This window comes from Alternaria arbusti (assembly GCF_024043155.1).
Source record: "Alternaria arbusti strain BMP 1465 chromosome Unknown scaffold_6, whole genome shotgun sequence".
Taxonomy (NCBI): domain Eukaryota; kingdom Fungi; phylum Ascomycota; class Dothideomycetes; order Pleosporales; family Pleosporaceae; genus Alternaria; species Alternaria arbusti.
In genome coordinates, this window is record NW_026249946.1 from 1124737 (window position 1) to 1146149 (window position 21413).

Below are 21413 nucleotides of genomic sequence, written 5' to 3' on the forward strand. Positions count from 1 at the left end.
CTAACCATTCATCTTACCTACGCTTCTCTCAACTTTTCCCCTTCACCACTGTCCTCGATCTTTCCCATGTCATTGAACGCCGTCCCACCACTTCCACGTTCTGTCGTCGTCGTGCCACGCAGTTGCATGAGCAACCGCGAATCCATGGCGACTGCGACTTCCAGAGTCATCCGGTCTTTCCGTGATGTTTGGCGCAAGACCTTCCTGAACTACCAGGACAGCATGTTGACGCCCAACACTTCGCTTGCATCTCAGTCTTTCCGCACATATCCATCCCGCCATTTCTCGGCGCGAGGTTCAGCATTACTTCCTCATACAGATCGCTGCCATGGGACCCGACGATGACCACCTGCTCCGGCAAGGTCCCAAGTTGGGCTTCGTAGTCGTTCGTTTCAACAAGAGCTCTATTACTCCCGTCTCTCCCAATACTCCCGCTAGCGTACATCATATCGGCACTTATCATACCTTCGCCAACGCTCAGGCCACGGCCCTCAGACTTTTCCAGCTCGCACTGAACGACTTCTATCGCAGGGGACAAAGCGGTCGATACTTCAACCGGATCGACCTCGAGCATTCGGGATCGATTATGATGTATCAACAGCGTCCGAGTAATGGATACATGGCCACTCGCGAATTAGTAGTCAGCGAGTTTCGGGTGGTGCTAGTCAACATGTCGGACAACTTCTGGGAGGTGGAAGCACGTCTTATAGGAGAGAAATTCACGTTGGTAAATCCGCACGGTGGCTTCATGGACAATACGCCAGTACCTGAATCGAAGATACCCACTGTGAGGCTTCCACGCAAGCCGGATCAGCGCGACAACCCAGTAACCCCGAGTCACGATACCATGCAAGAAGAGCATGTTACCCTGCCTGAACTCGCTCAACCCTCTTCGCAGTTTCCTCCGCTAGGTCCACAGTACGATCAAGAAACTCAGCCAGACTGGACGCGGACTCGTACACCGTTGTTCGACCGTCGAGCCGACCCACCCTTCCGCGGGCCCGGCGACAGACCATACGCTCAAACCATAGTCTTCTCGCCGCGTCCACCCACTTTACCCGGACTTTTTGGCGCACAAGACTCTGGAGCTATCTGGTCGAAGAAAGCGGTGGCTGTTGTCTATGGGGGACAGTGGAACAAGAATGGATTAGGGGCACAGAGAAACACATGTTGACGCAGATATCCTCCGCAATGCAGCAAGAGAAGAAGTTCCTGGATGAGTACGCGTGTGCCGAAAGCTTGAAGCAGGGGGGTCACTGGCTGAGAAGAGCTATTATGCTTAGGATTGGATTCATTCGGTACCCGACTTTGGTACAAGCGGTTTACATACCTGTACATTCCAGAAGCTGACTTCTAAAATCACAGTCGATGAAAGGGTGGCATTATTCAGTCCTCTACATTGCGAATAAATGCTTTGATAAACCTTTCATTGGATTGTCCAAGCGATGGTGATCGTACTCTGATCACAACGTGACCTCGGGATGCATGCGTTACCTTTTCTGACCTATCTTCCTGCAAATCTTCCCTTCTTCTACCCCCTTCGCTAGGACACAGTAGCACATACGACGAACAGCCAATCAGTGACCATCCCCACCTTCACCCTCTCTACTCACCATGCTAGCCGTACCGCAGCTCACAAGAGTTTTCAAGCAAATCGTTATCCTTGTCATCGTCTTCTTCAGTGCTACCGCCATGACTAACGACCCTGACACCTGGCGCTGGAAAAGAAGCACACGCTTTGTGAACACTACGACTGGCTTCCCTTACCCCCCCCCCAATTGCTAGAAGTCAGTGTACGTGCATTGCAAGCCATGATATGGTAGTGTGGTGGCTGACTGTGAAGTAGCAACTTTCAAGACGTTAATCTAATGGGGAAGAACTTCGATATGCTGCTTTTGATGGATATGAAGGACTTGAATTGGAGGGGCGATCTAGCGGTTAGAGTAGCACGTCGAGGTAATGAACTGCACTACGGTTTCCTCCCATACTTGCAACTCCTGAAGATCTTGCAAGCGTCTACATTGCAGTCACAAAAACATGATGTGATCTACTAGATCAGATAAATTAATCAGTAAACATCAGTGACTACTGCACGTTAGACGATGTGTGTGTGGGGTCTCACCGATCAAAGTAGGTGTGAGTGGGGCTCTGCGGGAGAGGCGCATCAGGCACGAACACGCGAAGAAAAGCACCGGAGATGCATAAAGCGGTAAGCTACCCCGTACATGAGATCTACAAGATTTACGAGGCCGAAGCAACAAGGTCCCAAAAAAGAACAACACTGACGCGTGATCATGTGAGCAAACGTCAAAGCTCCCAGCCATCCATCCTTCTCTGCGTTGTCGCCAAAAGCAGGACAGGGGCAAAGAGTAATATGCGATCTACGCACGGAACGCTTTACCCGTGGAAGCAACCGTCCACGTAGCGTTCGAATGCCCCGGAAGCGCGGGGATCCAGCTTTGATCACCGATGTCCTCGATGACCTTTCGCGGCACGCTGCAACTGTTCATCATGTCCATGCTCTGTGTTTTCATCGATGAGCAGCCGACGTAGCATTCCTCGTCCATGATCTTTTGAAGCGAGTCGTCTTTCCAGCCGAAGATGTAGTCGCCGTGGTTGCCGTACCCGGTGTGGTCGTCGAATGAGTAGACGAACGGTTGGCTACCGTCTGTCGGCCAGAGAGAAGCGTCGTTGAAGGGTGCGGTTTCATAGATTACTTCGTACATGAGTTGCGGCATGCGCACGGGATGGGAGGCTGGGCAGGGGCCTTGGCTCTCGAAGGTACCTGAGACGGGGTAGGCCTATGATGCGTTAGAAGATACAGTCTCCAAAGGGCGTAGGAATCATACCATATGAGCCATGTGATCCGGAGAATCTAGGTCTTCACCATTCCAACACCTGCTTCAGTCAGCATCCTTCCATTTGCGAGATCTGCGTCACTACTCACGTTGGGAACCTTAAGTTGACCATGATGCCTGCTGGGCAAGGTTTGGTAGGGAACGCTTTGGTTTCTGGAAAGCGTGTGCTCGGGTCCTGCAGACAAGTATATGTAAGTTGAGGATACCTATCCGCTTCTGCCTTTGTAGATGCGATTGGTGAGCCGACGAGCATACGAAAGCCCGGTTGAAATGCCTTGACCTTCGCTTTCTGCTGGTAGTCGGCAAGCTGATTCTGCATGTAGTAGACAGTCTTCATAGGTGGACAGTCAGTGCATGTCCCTGGGCCACTTGTCCTTCATTACTCACCATACCGCCGTTTTGGCCCTCAAATCCCGCATTGCCTTTCTGGCTGACGCGCTTATAGGTACCATTCCTTGCGCGAAAGTATAGAGAAGCCGTCCAGTAGTTGGAGAAGTCATCTGCAGGCTGGCAGGTTGTGCATGTGGACATCGCAGGCGGGTCGTGAACATCAGGGCTCATATCAGGGACGAACGAGTTTCCACCGATGATCTGGTGGAGATGCGATGACGGAGCATTGCCTGGTTCGACCAAAGGGTCAAGGCGATCTACGACGAGCTGCGAGCATCCGAATCGAATGAGAGCCTGAGTCGGGGCAACGAGCACCAGACCGGCGAGGAAGTTCCAGAGCATCTTGAGCTGGCTTGATCTGAATACAGCGTAATGATGGAATGATGGGCTTGTTAAGGATTGAAGAACTCCGCCTTATATACCATTGGGTTGGAACTCTTCGAGACAGACATGCATGTGCCGAATGACGCAGCTCACAGCCCCCATCGCAACCCATCGTAGCAATCACAGTAGGCTCTGGGTCGATAAGGCAATAGAAAGCCGTAAATGTCTGGCCTTGAAGATACATTACCCCACCTGACATGTAAGTGACTGCTGGACGTGTCTGTTGAGCAGAGCAAGTGCCGGGTTGGGTGGGTTATTGTTCATATGGGTTCTGTCAAACACATTACAGCCAATCTCTAGGCCCCTTCTGCTGGAAGTCGATCATGAGGCACGAGGCTCACTGATTGTTCAGCTTGTTGCTATTCGACGGTTTTACGTGAGATGTCCACCCGCTCTGACGTACGGAGCGACATACAAAGCGGAAGAGGATAATGGCACATCATGGGTGATGAAAAGGTCGAAGCTCAATTCGGCTCGCATCTCGAAAGCATCCGAAGGGTTTGAATGTAGCCATGTGTGGCTTGTGATGAGAGCGAGCTCCGCATAGCCGGATTGACCCCACCGGCCGTGCGTGCCATCAGGTATATTGGTATGCGGGGCATCGGCCAGGACGACTGTGTAGTGTGTAGCGATTCTTTGCTCTGATCGAGGCTGCTCTTGAGCTGGAACCCACAAAGCATGCGCGTTGGGCACCTGAAAGAATGACTGTTGGGCCTGCGCGAGGTGCTGATACTCGATCGACGCGTGAGTCGTCCGTGGGCGTCGCGCATTACGCGGAAAGACCAGTGAATATACGGCCGCGGATACCCCCACAGACAGCGTGGGTGACATGTACAATGGACGACGCCCCTGAACCAAGTTTGTTGCGGGATGGTAGGTGCCAGGTGCGCGATAGCAAGCTTCGCGCCACAATGCCTGTCGCACGCGTCCCAAAGCGGTATAGTCACTTCGCCGACACGTGTCAGCTCAACCATCAGACACACCGCTTGAGCCTCATTTCCCATCACGATCGTTCGCTTCACGTGCAAACCCGCAGTAATGGCGATCTAAGTGCAGGAACGTACCAATCATCGTTCTGAATTGTCCAAGATGCTGCACGTAGGATGCAAACGCTTATGTCTCACATTGGGTCTGCAGCATGAGCTCCACGCGCAGAGCTGGTTCCGTGGAATGACTCTTATCATGCGTGCGCGATCGTTGAGGCTGTTGACAAGGCTAGACTTGGATGTAATTCCCTTTGCTAGACCGCTTAGTACTGCCTACCCCATAGCGGTGTGCTGTCTGGAGTGGATCGTGAACCCGGAGCCGCGTCTTCGTAGCATATAGTCTGTACTGCCCGCTTGGAGAGTACCGTATACTATTCCTCTCCCTCGTCGTATACATTCCGTATAGTTATCTGTCGAATACAGCACCAATGCCTATCATGTCGCCTCACGTCATCACTGCTTTTCAGCAGTATCTCAGATGGGATAACGATATCAAGAGACATATCGATGCGAAGAACCGGGCACGAACATCTTCCATCACTCGATGTGGTCACAGTGCCTCTACAGAATGGCAAGAGCAGATTATGTGGCGACCAGGCCATGTCAGGAGGAACTCAGCGGGCAGTGAGCGTTCAATGTAAGGCCGCAAGGATGGGTCTGGATTGATAGGTATGTCTTTCACCTTCACTTCACAGGTTCGAAGACACAAGCAGCATGCTTCAACTATCACCATCACCACTCATGAGACCTGAAGCTATGGGAAAAGTTTTCGTGTGGGAAGTTTCTCTTGCTCAACCTCATCCTCACACACAATCTCTGCGGATATTGTACAGCACACCATACTAACAACTACATCCAGGAATCTCTCGCAAATTCCTTCAACATGACCAACCAGGGCACCTACAAGCGCCCAGCCAACGACAAGATCAACTACCATCCCACCCCCGGGGAGGTCGTCACCAAGTTCACGGCGTACGCCGGCTACGCCAACCTACCAGTTGGCGACTACAAGACCCTCGGGATCTGTCCTTCGGCCCAGTATGACACCCCCCTGGAACCTACGGAGGACGATCCCTACCACGTTCCCGCTTACTTCGACCTGAGCGAGGCGCCTACATTCACACCTGAAGAGGTCAAACTCGAGTTCAACCCTCCGCTTGTGCACTACGCGGAGCTCAGGGGCGGCCTCCCAATCGGCTACGTCTGGATCCCACCGAGTTCCCCCGAGCCGATGCTGCGCGAAGTCACTCCCGAGCAGGATGTCGCTTTCACCACTCCGTTGCGGCCAGCGAGGAGCATGGGTACCAGCCAAAAGCGCAAGAAGACTGTCACTTTTGACCTCAGTCCCCAGAAGAAGCGCAAGCGGGAGACCACTGCTGAGTACCAAGCTCGCTTCACCAGTCCGCTGTCGGAGGATCTGTCAGATGCGCCTGATGGTTTGCTGACGCCTGAGCCGAGGAAGCTTGTGCTACGCCGTCGCTAGTGGGTAGGACATGGGAGCTGGGTGGGTGATGATAGACAAGGTTGAGTGGTGGACCAGGAGAGGAGAGATTACTACGTTTGGGGTTTGGTTGGTACCAGGGCTATAGCTGCTTCTTCCCATCCGCCTTCAATGCCATACCCTTTTGTCTCTTCACACCCACCAATCCTTCCAAGATGCTGACCCACAGCTGAACCAACATGATGACGATCCTCACAACCTGATCCTTCCACTCCGGAACTGGTTTCCTTCCCCTCATGAATTTGGCATCTATTACTTCCCATCCGGCATCGCCACCCAAAGCTTCTCCTACCTGCAATCCACTCCGGCATCCGTCTTCATGGAAACCATATCCTGTCCATGCGCCTGCGTACCAAATGCCTTGCTTTCCTTGGATCTCGTGGAGACGGTCTTGCGCAAATACCATGCGCGAGTTGTAAAGCGGATGTCGATATTGGTATGTTGCCTGGGTGAGGGCAGGAGAGGGAGGATGTGGTGGGTTGAGAGTGACGAGGACATTCTTGTATACGTCACGCGGGATGTGCTGCAAAGTGTTCATGTCGTAGGTTAGGCAGACGGTCTGTAGGGCGCCAGAAGAAGTAGTCAGGTTTGCGGATGATGGTGTTCTCTGCTTGGAGGTGGTGAGGTAGTTCCAGGCGGACCATGCTGTGCGTCGTTGAGGCATGAGCTGGATATTGTTAGCAATAGTCGAGTATATTCAAAGCATTCAAGACTCACTGAAAGATCAGAATGCAGGTATGCTGTGTTTGGTGTGGTTTCGAATGCGTCCAGGATGTCCTTTTCCGTCGCTGTCGCCTCATCGCCTAACATCCACCTCGCCTGGTCTCCATGACAAGCAAGTACCACTTCGTCAAAAGCCTCTGTCTGACCTTCTCCCCTTCCACCCAGCCTTAATTCGACTTTACCACCTTTTCTTGTTGCCGCCAGAACCGGCGTCCCAAGGTGGCCCTCACAGTTGCCAGCCAGATCCAGAACTGCATCTATGTACTTGCTAGATCCTCCTTCGACAGTCAACCAAGGTGGTCTCTCTGCTATGGTACTAAGTAGGTGGTGGTTCCACATGAATCGTACCAAAGTCAATGCCGGAAACTCCAAAGCGCATTTATCCGCGCCCGTACTCCATACGCACGCTGTCATTGGGATGAGGTAGTCATCTCTGAACGCATCTGAATACCCCTCTCTTTCGAGATACTCGCCGATGCTCATTTCCGTAGCGGCAACAGCTGCGGGTGAACCTGGTGGGATAGCTAGAAGATCCAGAGCAAATTGATTGAAGCGGATGATGTCGAATATCATGCGCCAGAAGGAGAGCTTGAACGCATTGGAAGGTTGCGCGAAGAGTGAGCTGCCCGACGTGCCCGACCATTCAAAAGCACCAGCATCGCGAGATATGCCAAAGGTCATCTCTGAGGCGACGGTTTTAACACGCAACGCTGAAAGGAATTTGATGAAGTTTGCTGGACGTTCGTTAGACTTGGGACTACGCAGACATGTGGTTTTGACGGGGAACGAACGGTATGTAGCGGTGTTGAGGACGATGAAGCCCGTATCAACAGGCGTGCTCTTGCCATTGTGTGTCCACGGCACAGTGTTTGTATGACCACCAAGACGTTCCTCTTTCTCGAAAAGATGCACTTCATGCTGGGTGTTGCGAAGTGCGTAGAGGGCGCTCAGGCCCGATATGCCACTCCCGACAATGGCTATGCGCTTCTTCTCCATCTTTCCGGACATGATCAACTAGCGTGTAATTATGGCGAGGATACTAACAGCCAGGTACACGGTTGGAGTTGACGCACCAGAGTGACGAAAGAAATTGAGCAAAGGAAAGCTGCTGCTGCAAAGATGCGAGTCATGATGTCATCGATTTGAAGCGAATGCCGTTTCAGTCGGCGCATGACTAGTGTCGAGGGAAAGTACGCACGCTCGAATTGTAGGCATTGTAAGTATCGTGAACTCTCAGCTGCGTGTTCTGAACGCAGGAAGAGGTCCGCGGCATTATACAGTCACTTGGCCATGGGTTCGAGACCCGCTCTCTTGTGGACACGGCAGACTAGGGCCCATGGCATTATCAGCATTATTGTGGAGCTGACTTTGCATCTTCGCATCGCTACCATGTGGAATATATGAGACAGTCAGGAACTATACGACACGGCTGATATGCAGGTGGCTCTCAAGGGGCCAAAGCAACACCTACGTAATCACAACTTCGGCATCGGCGACGCTCGTGTTGGGTATTGCGTTGTGCTAGCAAGCTGCGACAGGAGGTATCTTCATCGGATCAAGCAGGAGTGATGATATGAACGCGGCAAAGGATGTTAGGTGGCCTTGCCGGTTGAAGGTTCCCCAGATCCAGAAGCGTAGTGGCACACGTGACACGGCAGGGATGATCTTGGCAAGTGCGTAATGCGCCTCATGAGCTCCGGACTCCAGGCTCGACGCTGCATTCACAAACACGTCCAACCCGCCGCCATTCACACTCCAGGGACGATAGCCTTCCATAAACAACGAAGCCTACACTGCGCAATCCAGACTTGACCGCCGCCATGTCCAACCTTATCGACGCCGATGCAGGCACCGAGCGCTTCAGCGGCTACGAAGCCGAGTTGAAGCTGGTGCAAGCCGACCTCAGCCAGCAAATAGAGCAGATCAAAGAGACCAGCGGAGAGCCCCGGAAAGCCGCCATCAGCAGAGCAGAGCGCGCGCTGGAAGAAGCCGAAGAGCTGGTGAGTCGCCGCCTAAACACACATGTCGCGCATGCGACGACAGCCACCACCACAACAACACCAACACCATGTACAAGACCGCGCTGCTAACCCGCCCACCCGCCAGATCGGCCAAATGCGCCTCGAAAAGTCCAACATCCCCGCCAACCTCAAGTCGAAATACAACGCGCGCTTCCGCAACTTCGAACACGACCTCGACACGCACAAGCGCAAGCTAGAAACCTACACGACAGACAAGGCCAAGCTCTTCGGCGACCGCTACACCGACAACCCCGAAGGCGGCGATGCGCAGCTCGAGCAGCGCCAGCAACTCCTCTCCGGAACCGATCGCCTGAACAGGTCGAGTGGCCGGCTGAGGGAGAGCCAACGCATCGCGCTCGAGACGGAGCAGATTGGCGCGGGTACACTGAGCGATCTTCATAGGCAGAGGGAGCAGATTACGAATACAAGGGAGAGGCTGTTGGAGAGTGAGAGTTATACTGATCGGAGTATTAAGACGCTGAGGGGGATGGCGAGACGGTATGTTTTCCCGCTTCTTTCTGTTCATCACGCAAGCTCCGATTGATGTGGAGTCTAGATGGATGCCTTTTTGATTCTTGAGAGAGGGTGTGCTAACGAAGTTTTGTGCAGGATGGCCACGAACCGCATTATTACGATTGCTATCATCACCGTCTTGGTGCTGCTTATCATTGCTGTCATTTACAGCAAGTTCAGATGATTGCTTCCACATGCGAGACGCGTTTCTGTTTGGTGTTTTGGAGCATAGTATATTGTACAGATGGGTATTATTGGGTTTGGGTTTAGATATCGAATGGCATCCACAACTGTCGTTTCAGGAAGCAGCATTCTGCTACCTCTACAAGCCGTATTCTCTCATCATCAGATCATGTGCATTTGATGTCTTTGTGTATCAATAGATCTAACAATCCATATTATTCCTACTACCTAGGTATTACATTATCATCTAACCTTCTTCGCTTCCATGCTCCCTCACCCTAATCGTAGTTGTATGCAGAGTAGAATGTAGGTAAATCCAGACACCAGTGATTAGATATTACATATTTTGAGCGTAAAAGAGAGAATGTATGACAGAAATGCTCTAGAGAAGGAATGGCTGATGTAAAAATGCAAGACAACAAGTCTAAAGCGAGCTTGAAGTGAAAGACGCGACGCTTAAGATGCACGCGTAGAAACTAGACAAACGTGTCGTTTCGTGGTGTTGTCCAGCGTGGTGTAGCAAGAATTAATTAAGTAAGGTGCCGGATCCTCTATCGGCGCGGTATTTACGGGGCTATTACCCGCGCCCGAGGCGGACGTTGAGTCTCTCCAATGACGTGGCCTTAGCACGTGTGCGGCCATCGTGGTCGTCATCGGTGATGTGGTGGTGTAACGAGTGTGGTGGTGACATGTCGTCATAGTCAAGAGCGACTTTGATGCTGCTGGCGTTGGGACCGTTGCATTGGCCGGGCTGGAGTAAACCTGCTCCGGGTCGTAAGAGCGACATGAGTCGTATCTTCGTCGTAGTATTAGTTAATGAAAGGACATGTCCTGTGGCTTCATGTTTGGGTAACGAGCGTGTTGTTTAGGTGTGATGAATCGTAGGTTGTTCTGGCAGGCGAAAGGATCATCTAGAGTCGGGTTCAGTCTGCAGATCCAACAGGGAAAGGCGTGAGAGGTAGCTGTTTATCTTGTCCCGGTACAGGCGTCCGTGGTGGTAGTGGCGATGGCGTCCGCTGACTGCTTGATTGCCGGGCATTGGGGCCCAGTGCCAACGGTGAAACGGTTCGTAGAGGGGCGGGGAAGGGTGGGCTAAAGGGTGTGACAGGCGACATGCGGAGAGGGTCAATGCTCCCTTGGAAACGGGTAGCAGACCGCCCTCGTGGTGTGCTCTGTGTGCTTCGTCCAGAACTAGTGCTTGCGTTGCGGGAGTGGTTGTTGTAGCTGTGCATGCGAATCGTGGTCGGGCGGCTGTTCGTAATGGAGAAACGACCGCTTGCAGTCCGAGAGAGCGTCGCTGGGAGTGGCTGAAGGGGCATGATGTCGCTTTGGACTGAATCTGCCCGCGGCGGAGTGTATGTCTCAAGCTTCATGGCCTGTGAGGTGTTTGGCCGCGACGATGACCGTGTGCTGGGTCTCGTCAATGTGGTGGCAGTACTGGGCCGAATGATAGTATCCCTAGCCGTGTTCGGTGCTGTTCTCGTAGTGGCGGTAGGAGGACGAGTCATGGTCGTTCGTGCTGTGTTGGGTCTGGTCCTCGTAGCTGCGGTACCAGGCCGGACGCTCGCTCGTGGGCCAGCTCCAGGCTTTTGGCGCTCGATATCGAAGGCTCGCTGGTCCGTGTATTGTGCCGCTGTGGAGAAGTAATGCGGTGCTATCAGAGCGAAGAGCGGTCGCATAGCTGGTAGACATGCACAAATGATTCCAACATTCACCTCCACCGCAGATAGTGTCGCGTGATCTTTGTTGTCAAACGAGACGTCGGTCGAGTTGGCGATGTCGTCTAAGGTATACAGTCGGATGATAGAGACCATGGTACCGCTGTTGGTCCGTTAGCATTGGTGATACCCGAAACTGCCTGAGTTGCCCTACCTAGCGCCCAGCACAAACATGCCCACTAAGCCTTCCTTTTGTGATTTGGGTATTTGAAGGGCCCGGACGATGGACAATGGCATGAGAAAGATGACTACGTCTTGCGCAATGTTGACACCAGCATTTGTAACCCATATGACAAGTTGGTTCATGCAGCGTCCATTTCCGATAGACTTGTCCCACGCAAAAGCGACGGGACTGCAGATAAAGACGCTCGAGAAGGTCGACCAGCCGCCGTAGGCTACGACAACACCCAAGACAGCGAAGCACGCTATGCGGAAGTTTCTTACAGGAAAGATACGGAGATACTGTACAAGAATGGATATCTTTGTCACAGTGAGTGTGAGGTTGTAGACCCATACGCTCGCCCAGAATGACTGTGTGATTGTTAGTCGCAGTACGCGATGAAAGGTAGAAGCCCCTCGGTGCATATAGGTGACGCATCTGCATCACTCAATGTCGTGACGACCGTAAGATGTGCTGTAGTCAGGCACCTCATAACTGATGAGCCGGGATATCCAAGTATATGGCTGGAGGACAATGGCTTTTCTGAACTTACAATTTCCAGTCTATCTAGCTTGTCGTCTTCAATTCGCGCACCATGCTCTCCAAGGCCGTTCATTACTTGCTCCGCCGTCAGCACAGCAAGTGCGATGGAAAGAACCTAGGAGTCGTCAGCGAAAGATGCACGCTGTGCAGTCAGCTTCACTTACCATAGCAAATACGATGCATGCATCTTCAGGCCCAGCTCCCTTGGATATTACCAGTCGAGTGAAAAGTCGTAGAAACACCACCAAGCCAGAAACAAGTGTGAAAGCAAGTACGATGATATTAACCCGGGTACCAGCGGGCGTGATGCTACTCGTATCCATATTGACCGTATTATTAGAAAGACGAGTGCGCAGAACAGATAATGTAAGGGAGTCGGAGTAGTAGACCTGCGAAGATGCGCATGGTTCAAGCACTCATGATGGCTGATCCGGAGAAGGTGGTAATTGGGATGTTCAAAAGCTGATCGGGATAGGAGATGCGGTGCGAGGTCGGTACCGCAGTACAAAGTTGAACAACAGCCAGTGTTAGAAAGATGGCTCGGTATATTTCAAGAAGAAAAAGCGCTCATTGGTAAGGAAAGTCGGACGACAATAACCCCCGGGGACTGGAGTGAGACGCAGGTTCCCGACGTTCATGCTGCATTTGGAAGCGCGAAGGGGACCAATATCGACAAGACTCTCCACACCATGGGCACGTTCCTGCAAAAACGACCGTCTCATACGTACGATAGTCACGGTCCGCAGATCGCATGGTGCACTGACCTAATGCTGCCTTGTGGCGACTGGCGAGGCTCCAGGTTTGGTAGCAAAAAGGCAGAAATAGTCGAAGAAGGGGGTATAATGTCGCAACTATACCCTTAGGGCCAACTCGTGGCAGCCACGGATAACAAGTCACCAGGTTAGGTTAGTTTAAAGGTTGCATGGCTGAGGCCAGGGCGCAGCGGAACTGTTGATGTCGCATGTCAATAACTAGATGCCGCTTTGACAGTTCTGTTTTGTTTGGAAAGGCTGTCTGTACACTGTCGAACCGCTGTGACGATGTCATGTGGCGTGTGGTGGATGAGTCTGTCGCGCGCGAACATTGCGTGAGGGGCTGTGGTTGGCCCACCAAGCCCGCGTACCTGCATATTGTGTGCTCGAAGTGTAGCAGCTCGGATGGTATGGCGCAAGACTAATGACCCTGCTGCAGATCTAGCCGAACGCAGACCGTGCACCGAAACCTTGGGGACTATCTTACGGGTCTGAAACGGATCTAAGACCAGCGGCGCGCTCTCCACCATATAACGTTTTCTCCAGGCAATTGGCGGCTTTCTCACACAATCTTGGTAGATTTGATGAGAACAGAGTTGATCGATAGGAGGCTAACCTTGGTACGGCACACCGATGAGGCCCGCACCATGCCGCTAACGGCCAAATTCGAGATCTCGTCCTGCTCTTCGACTAGGGAGCGACCGCGGCTGATCCCCGGCTGCTCGATTTCACGTCCGAGTCACACGTGGTGTAGGGTTCGGTATATGCCGGCCTCAGACGTAGGTTGGGTCGGATTGCGCACTCTGTTCGTTTACAACCTTCTCTGCATCTGCTGACAATAGCGTGTCGGTTCTGACGCTTATGACTCAGAATACGTTGAGCGAGAAGAATGCCAGTATCGATGTGACCAGACTTGTAAGCGAATGCAGAGCCAAATCTCCTTGTGATGAAGCAACCTACGAAGCTCCAGCCTCGTCTATAGCCATGGTCGGCCTTAAAGTTTGTGCGCTATCTCTCTGCAGGCGGTGGGACGCCTGGGATGATGCCAATGAAGTTTCCCTAGGACAGCGTTGCCGAGGGTTTAGACCAGTCATGCAATTATTGACAGTTATCGCATTGAATAGTGCCGCTGGTCTTGTTGTTTCGAGGATGGCCGTTGTTGGTTTGATCTGCCGGAGTCGCCCTTTCCCTTGGTCCTGTCAAACGCGGTCTTTGGAATCAGCGACAATTTCATCCATGTCGAAATTGACTGCATAGATCTAATGCATAGGCGAAATGGAGCTGTCGCAGGAGCCAAGAAGCATTCTTGCCTGAGAACGAAAGCAACGTTGACGCGCCTCATGCGACATGTTGGAAAGCATAGTGACTTGAATGGGGACAATGTTGTCGGCGATCCAACGCGCACGGCATGGATCTACCAAGTAGATCCAAGGGGAGCTCGGTGCTTTACGCGGGGGTCCAGGGGACATAGTGGAGAGCCGTCTGGGAGATCGTCATGTGGTAGCATCGGCGGATGCGACGCGTGATTTATACTTTTCGGCACCAAGCGCGAAGCGAAAGCAAAGCCGATCACATACCGACAGTAGGCACCCGTGTACTGCATCGTCTTAGACAACGCTGATCTACGCTCTTCATCGTATAGACCGTATGGGTACGAGAAAGCACCGTGTGAGGTGTGAAGCGTGTCGCACAGTTGTAATAGTATGCAGCAGGAAGCTCGCTCGTGAATGGGAAGCGGCCAACCTCTTCATAGGCGACGAGCTGCGAGCGCTTGCGACGTGCGGAAAGCGGCGAACTGTGGCGGAGCGGAAAGAGCGTTGGACTCAAAGACTTGTGGTGTTGAGAATAGCGCTACATTTGCGATGGGTAAGAGTGCGCTACTGGTGAGGTTGCAGAGCTGGAGGCGCACAACTCGGTCGTAGTGCTAACAGGGAGATGAAGCGACATGCGGCGGCAGAGCAGGCAGGTGGTCATGTAGAAGAGGATGTCGCGGCAGTCATAGTTCAGGCGCTGACAAACTCTTCTTCGATTAAGCGGCAAGCCGCAAAGATCAACGAAAAGCAGCGCAAAGCTAGCAATGGGTGTCAAAAATTCCCAGCCGATCCGAAGACCAACTGGAGCGGTCATAGTTGTAGTTTTCAACTAGCAAAAACGCTACCTCGGACGAATCCTCACTGGTAAGCGTAAAGCCCGAGCACTTGGATGCAGAAGAGAAAGGAGGACGAGGGGCCGCGAGATTATATACTGGCGCGGGGCGCGCTAGCACCTTGGCGCGCTAGGGTCATGTGACTACGCACGTCCGCGCAGCAGGGGGCGAACTCCGGCAGAGGGTCTCTCACCCAATGGCACGAGCAGGCGGAACTAGGCAGCAGGTCACGATTTCCACTCTGCGCAGTGTCTGCCTCCTGGTCCTGCGGACGAGACCGGACAGTGAGAGACTCACGGTTGAGCATTGGAGACCCTATACCTGCATTTGGATCACGCCGCTTGAAAGTCCACAATTACTCACTGCCGTAGCTGCCGCTTGCCGCATGCCGTGCGATCCTCTGGGTGGGCCGACGCACCATACCCACTCCCACATTTGCAAGACTTTTTGGCCTGCCAAACTTGGGCATCAGGAACGCAAGGCCACGATTACGCGCGATATGCGCGTGTTGCTTCGGGCAGCAATCACCGCGCTCGAACAGCACTGTGCGTCCGAGGCAAGTCGCTGTGCAAAGACCAAGGTATCGCAGATGCATAGTCGCGCCATCGGCAATGCAAGACTCAGGCACAAACATTTGTCTACCTAATTTTTTTTTACCAGCGCATCCGTTGCTCCCATCATGAGCTAGTTCCCTGCATTGCAGCTTGAGATGCCCCAAGGAACCGTGTTCGAGCTGGAGCTGCTGTCCAGGACTCATGCGACGCGCAGCGCATCTTACTACTGTCACCACTATACTTTTAACGGGCGGATGCACCGCACTTGCGTCGTTAGCTGTCCTTCAAATTACTCGCATCCATGGCCATACTATGTATTTGACAGCAAATACGTCAGTGAGAATAGCAATTAAGGACTGGATGAGGCTCCAAGAGGAGTCCTGCCCATGTGTGGTTATGCGCGTCCGAGTCGGAGTATCACCAAAGGATTCGTGATTGCGTCGGAAATGGTCTCCGTGTAATTGCCGGCTGCAGTATCAACCAATGTAGGTCAAGCTCGCACGTTACGAGGCTCTGTTGTACTCTCCGCGGTGACCAACACTCGCCAACGCCAACGCTAGGGTGAGGGCGGATCCATCTTCCCTCTTCGATTCGGAGCCCAATGCCGCCCATGTTCGAATCGAAGCTTCGCTTAGGGAGATAAATGCGTATTTCGATGTAGGATTCAATACCTGTATGTGCTTACTTATTATCTATCTCGTCCTGTCTGCGCTTGCCTCCTGCGTCCGTGTTTACTTCGCATCGTGTCGGATCCGCCATCGCTGCAAACGATGCAACAGCTCATCGACGGATCTCATGATCAACCCTCTTCTGTACACGACTTCATGTTCACCGCATCTGCCAGCACTCCTTGCTGCTTCAAGGTATGGCTAGACCGCAGGAGGCATCACCTGACCTCGTCATGTGGTGACTATCGTCGAACATGGAACCCTCAGGATGGAAAGAGGTACCCTGAGCGCCTGAACTACCGTACCCAGCCTGAACATAAGGTCCAGGTATCGACCCTGATGCTTGACCCATAGTGTCGGATTGCGCTGATGAATTCGGCGACGGGTCTGCACGACTGTTGGAGGTCGACGATCGCACCACCGAAGGCTCCTTCCGCTTCCATAAATCCGATATATCGACGTCGTATCGTCTCGCCAGATCCTCAAAGCAGCCGATAGCCACACGGTGCGCGCGCTCTGCCACGGGTCCCTTCATCATCTGCAGCCAGCGGATCGCCTTTCTTGTACAATGGATCATCATTTGAGGCTCACAAGACGTCGATGTTGGGTATGAGAGACCGAGAAGACAGACAGAGATGGCTTGCATCATGTGATGCACGAGACACCACCAGGGACACTGCTCATACATCTGAGGGTTGTATTCCTCCGGAAGAGAAGCGACGATTGTTCTGGCAGCTTCGATACAGCTGTCTGCCATGCGCCTCGAGAAATTTGCGTCGCCCGCATCCTTCCATGGCTGTCGCCGGGCAGTCAAGCACGGCCGTGTGAGCAAGATCCGCGCGGTGCAAAGCTGGAACCGGAGAAGCATGCGTTCCCGGGCGAACACGTCATGCGGTTCACGCAATCCTTCATGCGATCTAAACTCTGGTGGTAATGAGGAATTCCACTGATCGAGACGCTGGCTCAGAAGATGGGTATCCTGTTGGATCTCACTTGGCGAGCGGATCATCGTACCCGCGGAATAAAGAGACGTGAGAATGTTTTGGGATATAATGGAGAGCTGAACGACAGCTCTGAAGTAAGAGCCTGAGTTAACATCTGTTGCCCGAGACCCTATCGCCATGTGAGGAGGGTTCGCGGCGATATTTGAAGAGGCGGAGAATGTGGGCGAGTCTGATAGTGGTGCGATCACCGTACGCATGCCATGTGTCGTCTCCGCTTCTCCTAGGGATTCCTCTCCTGGAACCGTCATAGGCAATGGCACCGAACAGCACGAGTCCACAATGATGCTGGGCCGGCCAGTAATGATACTGAGAATTCTTTCGAGTGAGTACAAACTCCACCAAGTTTGCACCAACGTCTCACGTTTTGATGCGTTTGCGGAGGGGTCCTCGTTCCGTACATGGAGACCGAGAGAGTAGGCTGATCGCAAAGCCACACCGACAAGCGTCCACGCCCTGGACTGGTTAGCAAGACGGCACTAACTCTCCCTCCGGATTGCGACTTACCGACTGACTTGTCCAACACTCAGCCAATAAAATGCAAGAAGGCCCAAGCCTTGGATTTGCGGTACATCGGAATGTGTGGTCAGGGAGGCTTCATTCAACCCAAAAGCCCTCGCTCTTGCGTGGAACAGATTTGCATCGCCCTCCGGCCAGTCCTTGTTATAGAGATACGAATAGTTGGCGCCGATAGCGAAAACAAGATTCAAGATCGCCTGCCACTTGGGGTTTAGACGTGGTGCCTTTCCCTCACGTAGCGCCGCAAAGTATACGCGAGTTTGTTTGACGAAGTTGCGCGGTAGAATCGGGAAAGAGTCGTGCACTCTGAGCATGTAGCATTGCACCAGATGCTCGGCGAACTCGGGTCGCGGCAGCTCATACGGATCCACGTAAAAGTTGACACTAACGTCATCGCAGTCGGCCCAGAAGCTGAATGAGCTTACTTGCTCGTTGCTGAGAACGTTCGAAGGACGGCGTTGGGACCTCGATCCGGACCATTCTCCGTCTGTTCTTTCTTGTTGAGCAAGAGCTACTGTACGCAACCACTGTACTTCCGAGCTCTTGCCAACGAATCCCGTTGACCGGGCTCCGTCGCTACTGTGCAAGTCCTCGTCCAGCAGGTCCAATGCCTCAGTGTCAAGATGCTCGAAATGCTCGAAACCGCTCGCCTCTCCGCTGCCTTGTGAACCATGACTGTCGACGTCTGGTTGTGAGGGGATTGGGGTCGGAGTACGCCTCTGTTCTGACAGGTCTTCATCCATCTAGCCCATGTCAGCGTCCGACTGTTCCGCTCTCGCGTGTTATGCATAAGATCTTCTAGGACCCAACTCACATCTTCCAGAATGTCGGCAATCCTTTCCCCATCTTCGGTGCTTACCCGGTCCCTTAACTGCGTTAGGAAGTCGGTTAATTGGTGGCATTGTTCGGTGACGCTGGGAATGTCAGCAATGCAAACATAATTTCCAGGGAGACTCGACAGACATTTTCAATCGATCTTTCCGGGGCAGAATGTAGACGCATTCGCGATTCGTGGTCGCACAATGCTTGCACCTTGGCTTCTCGCCCGTGCATTTGATCTTATGGGAGCGACACTAAAAATGCCGCTGTCAGAAGCCGTACCAAATACAAAAAACACTGGCCTATCGGAAAGCCCATCGGCTGAGACTCCTGGTTAAACCAGGAGTTGTGTAAAATCGAGCACCCGTCATCGGCACAAAAATCTCGTACGCGATTCAGACTTACACCAGTACAGGCCCGTGGGACTCGACGCCTGTCCTTCAGTCCACTTTGTCTTTGCTCGACTCTTTGCAGCCGTGGAATCGCAACTTTCTGTTGGCCGAACGAAGGGGAGCCATAGTTTCCTTGGTAATGATGCTCCGGGATGTTCGATGCCATGATCCAGGGCAGTGTACCATGGATCGACGTGGGATGTTGTTCGAAAGACCGAACGTAATTCCAAAACAGAAGAAGACGACGCGGCAACGGAGCGAGTAATGGGAGAACCCCAGACTACGGCGGTTACCCGAGATCACCTTCGACCGCATTGAGGCTTCAGGTGAGCGTCTACTGCCAATCCGGATATGGACATGCAGCCTTACCCACTTGATCTCAGATGTACCCTGAATTGTACGCATACACGGTTACAGCTGGATGTCTGTCGAGCTAAGGTTTGCGGTTCTTCGCAGCCTCTCGGAAATCCCGTCGGGATGCTTCACCGTGGCCAATAAGCGCATGGCTTCAATCCCCAGCCCTTGTCCTCCGATCCCAATCTTCAGAATTATTGTGGGTTGATGTCACTCTTTTCCTGTTATTGGTGTCGTATAAAACATCATCCAACGGTGATTTACTCAACTTCAACTTCACGAAAGATTTGCCACCCACATATTCCAGTCGCCAACCGGTTTCTCAACGACACGCTGTGCAGCCGCCTGTCGACCAGGATACCCATCCAGGACTTTGGCTTCCCAGGGCGTTATGGTCAGACCACTTCGCATGCGGCCACCAACTTCTACAGTACCGCTTTTGCCATAGACTAGGATTCTATGTGATTATGGGGAAGTCGATCGACATGCAGAACTTAATGCCAAATCTTACACGCGGACTATTCGCCATTGCGTATACGATTCAGGCGGAAAATACAATCCCGATATCTCTCATAGGACAAGAGTAGTAGCTGGACCACGTAATGCTTGCTCAGCAATTGTGGGAGCATGCAAATCATACTCTCGTGGGTCCTAGCTGCCAGTCTCCAACCCTGCAACACAACCAGACGTGTCAGTGGTGTTGCGGGGCAGCTGACTCGATCAACAGACTCGGATGGCACTACTATTCTTGCTTTGAGCCTGGAACGTACGCCAACTTGGAACTGAAGGACGAGTCGGCTCTGCGGCACAGTAATACCGGATAACGAGAAAGTATGTACTTGTCACTTACATATGCCGACCGTTGATCGTCAAGTTCAGGTCTGTCGCTCTTTACTCGAATTGACTAGTTACCCTAGCTAGCGCAACGAGCGTCAATCTAAAGAAGCACACCCTCTGCCCCGTTGTCAGGTCTGAGGAACTCGTAACGAGGAAACACCCGCGCATGCTAACACTAGGACGAATTTATCGACGTGGGGCTTTCGATCGCTGGGCCTTGTCGAGCATGGGTCTTGTACAGAATTGGTGTCGTGTCACCTGCGCGGCGAAACAAGAACGTTATTCAATTGACTCAAGACCTGCATCTTGAGTATGAAACCTTATGAAGTGGTAAGTTGATGCATGACGTTAGGCAGGCTACATTTCGGTGGCGTCCGCAGAACCGCCAACCAATAGTAAATTCGCCACGATCAGCCCTGCACGTGGGGTCCGTCTCTACGTGCGTACGCGCCCGCTGCAGGCACGTCGCAACGAGTAGAAAAGAATTCATGCTTTGATCTGGAAAATTTATCAAAGGATCGCATCAACGCGATAGTCTCGTACGCTGTGTCGCTATGTCAGCCTAAAAAATTTCCGACATGTCAATGTGTTTCAGGCTCCGCGGACAGGCATGGCACGTAGTTTTTAGTACTCCGCGCCGATCTAAACAGGCGCCCCCCAATCAGTAGACGCCCAATCTTACGACTTGTGCATATCGCTTAATTCTGTACGGTAAACTCGGTTTAACTCGGTCAGCAGATTCGCGCCGTCCCACAGAAGTACGATAAGACCTCAATCCTACATTGCAAGATCTTGTTCAGGATCTCGCTCTAGTCGGCCTCGATCAGATCCCGAGATGCAGACCTTGATGTTGCAGTCCCGTTGCGGCTAGCCTTTCGGCAACCGACTTTGTAAGGTTTCGGATGACAACATCTGCACGCTCACACTTGTCCGGACGCACATCCGCCGTTCCTCCCGCGCGGTAACTAACACATACATGTCTTTCTGAGACTTCCTCATGCGACCGTTTACGTCCAAGACCGTGTGCTTCCAATTTGACCACTGCGCAATATACGATCCGCTGCTTCCTACACGCAACCATCTCGCAGCCGCCGGATTTCGCAACTCTCAATCACTCTGCCGTCCAGAGCATGGAGGAAACGGAAGCCATAAGACAAGTCAAGAAATCAGCATACGAGCCTAGAGACGAGTCAAGATAAGCTGTGGACACCATAGTCCTCGGATGCTCCCCATTTCGAAGTAGCTGAAAGACAATCGAAGCCACCATCCCCGCATATTCCTCAACAGAGCACTTGCGACTCAGTATTTACCACCGTTTTTAGCCGTACCTGGCAACGTTTATGGGGCCAACTGCTCTCATTCGGTGGACTCATCGCATTCGCATCTGGTGC

General features: G+C 52.7%; 7 protein-coding genes across 7 annotated transcripts; 3 read left to right on the forward strand and 4 right to left on the reverse strand.

Moving 5' to 3' along the window:
• Window positions 1-328: 328 nt before the first annotated feature.
• J4E86_005595 (uncharacterized protein) lies at window positions 329-1174 on the forward strand (the record flags this gene model as incomplete). The annotated part of the gene is made up of 2 exons (XM_051446128.1): window positions 329-439; window positions 506-1174. 2 exons carry the CDS (start codon window positions 329-331, stop codon window positions 1172-1174), a joined length of 780 nt encoding a protein of 259 aa, XP_051302895.1.
• Window positions 1175-2381: 1207 nt separating this feature from the next.
• J4E86_005596 (uncharacterized protein) lies at window positions 2382-3590 on the reverse strand (the record flags this gene model as incomplete). Its single annotated transcript, XM_051446129.1, has 4 exons — window positions 2382-2801; window positions 2850-2898; window positions 2948-3189; window positions 3246-3590. The coding sequence occupies 4 exons, from the start codon at window positions 3588-3590 to the stop codon at window positions 2382-2384; spliced, it is 1056 nt and encodes a 351-aa protein (XP_051302896.1).
• A 1911-nt stretch (window positions 3591-5501) lies between these two features.
• On the forward strand, window positions 5502-6101 carry J4E86_005597 (uncharacterized protein; the record flags this gene model as incomplete). Its single annotated transcript, XM_051446130.1, has 1 exon — window positions 5502-6101. The coding sequence occupies one exon, from the start codon at window positions 5502-5504 to the stop codon at window positions 6099-6101; it is 600 nt and encodes a 199-aa protein (XP_051302897.1).
• Window positions 6102-6201: 100 nt separating this feature from the next.
• Window positions 6202-7850, reverse strand: J4E86_005598 (uncharacterized protein; the record flags this gene model as incomplete). The annotated part of the gene is made up of 2 exons (XM_051446131.1): window positions 6202-6786; window positions 6837-7850. 2 exons carry the CDS (start codon window positions 7848-7850, stop codon window positions 6202-6204), a joined length of 1599 nt encoding a protein of 532 aa, XP_051302898.1.
• An 812-nt stretch (window positions 7851-8662) lies between these two features.
• On the forward strand, window positions 8663-9560 carry J4E86_005599 (uncharacterized protein; the record flags this gene model as incomplete). Its single annotated transcript, XM_051446132.1, has 3 exons — window positions 8663-8842; window positions 8949-9361; window positions 9473-9560. The coding sequence occupies 3 exons, from the start codon at window positions 8663-8665 to the stop codon at window positions 9558-9560; spliced, it is 681 nt and encodes a 226-aa protein (XP_051302899.1).
• A 1867-nt stretch (window positions 9561-11427) lies between these two features.
• J4E86_005600 (uncharacterized protein) lies at window positions 11428-12303 on the reverse strand (the record flags this gene model as incomplete). The annotated part of the gene is made up of 3 exons (XM_051446133.1): window positions 11428-11808; window positions 11991-12095; window positions 12145-12303. 3 exons carry the CDS (start codon window positions 12301-12303, stop codon window positions 11428-11430), a joined length of 645 nt encoding a protein of 214 aa, XP_051302900.1.
• A 5301-nt stretch (window positions 12304-17604) lies between these two features.
• J4E86_005601 (uncharacterized protein) lies at window positions 17605-18522 on the reverse strand (the record flags this gene model as incomplete). Its single annotated transcript, XM_051446134.1, has 2 exons — window positions 17605-18305; window positions 18480-18522. The coding sequence occupies 2 exons, from the start codon at window positions 18520-18522 to the stop codon at window positions 17605-17607; spliced, it is 744 nt and encodes a 247-aa protein (XP_051302901.1).
• Window positions 18523-21413: the final 2891 nt, after the last annotated feature.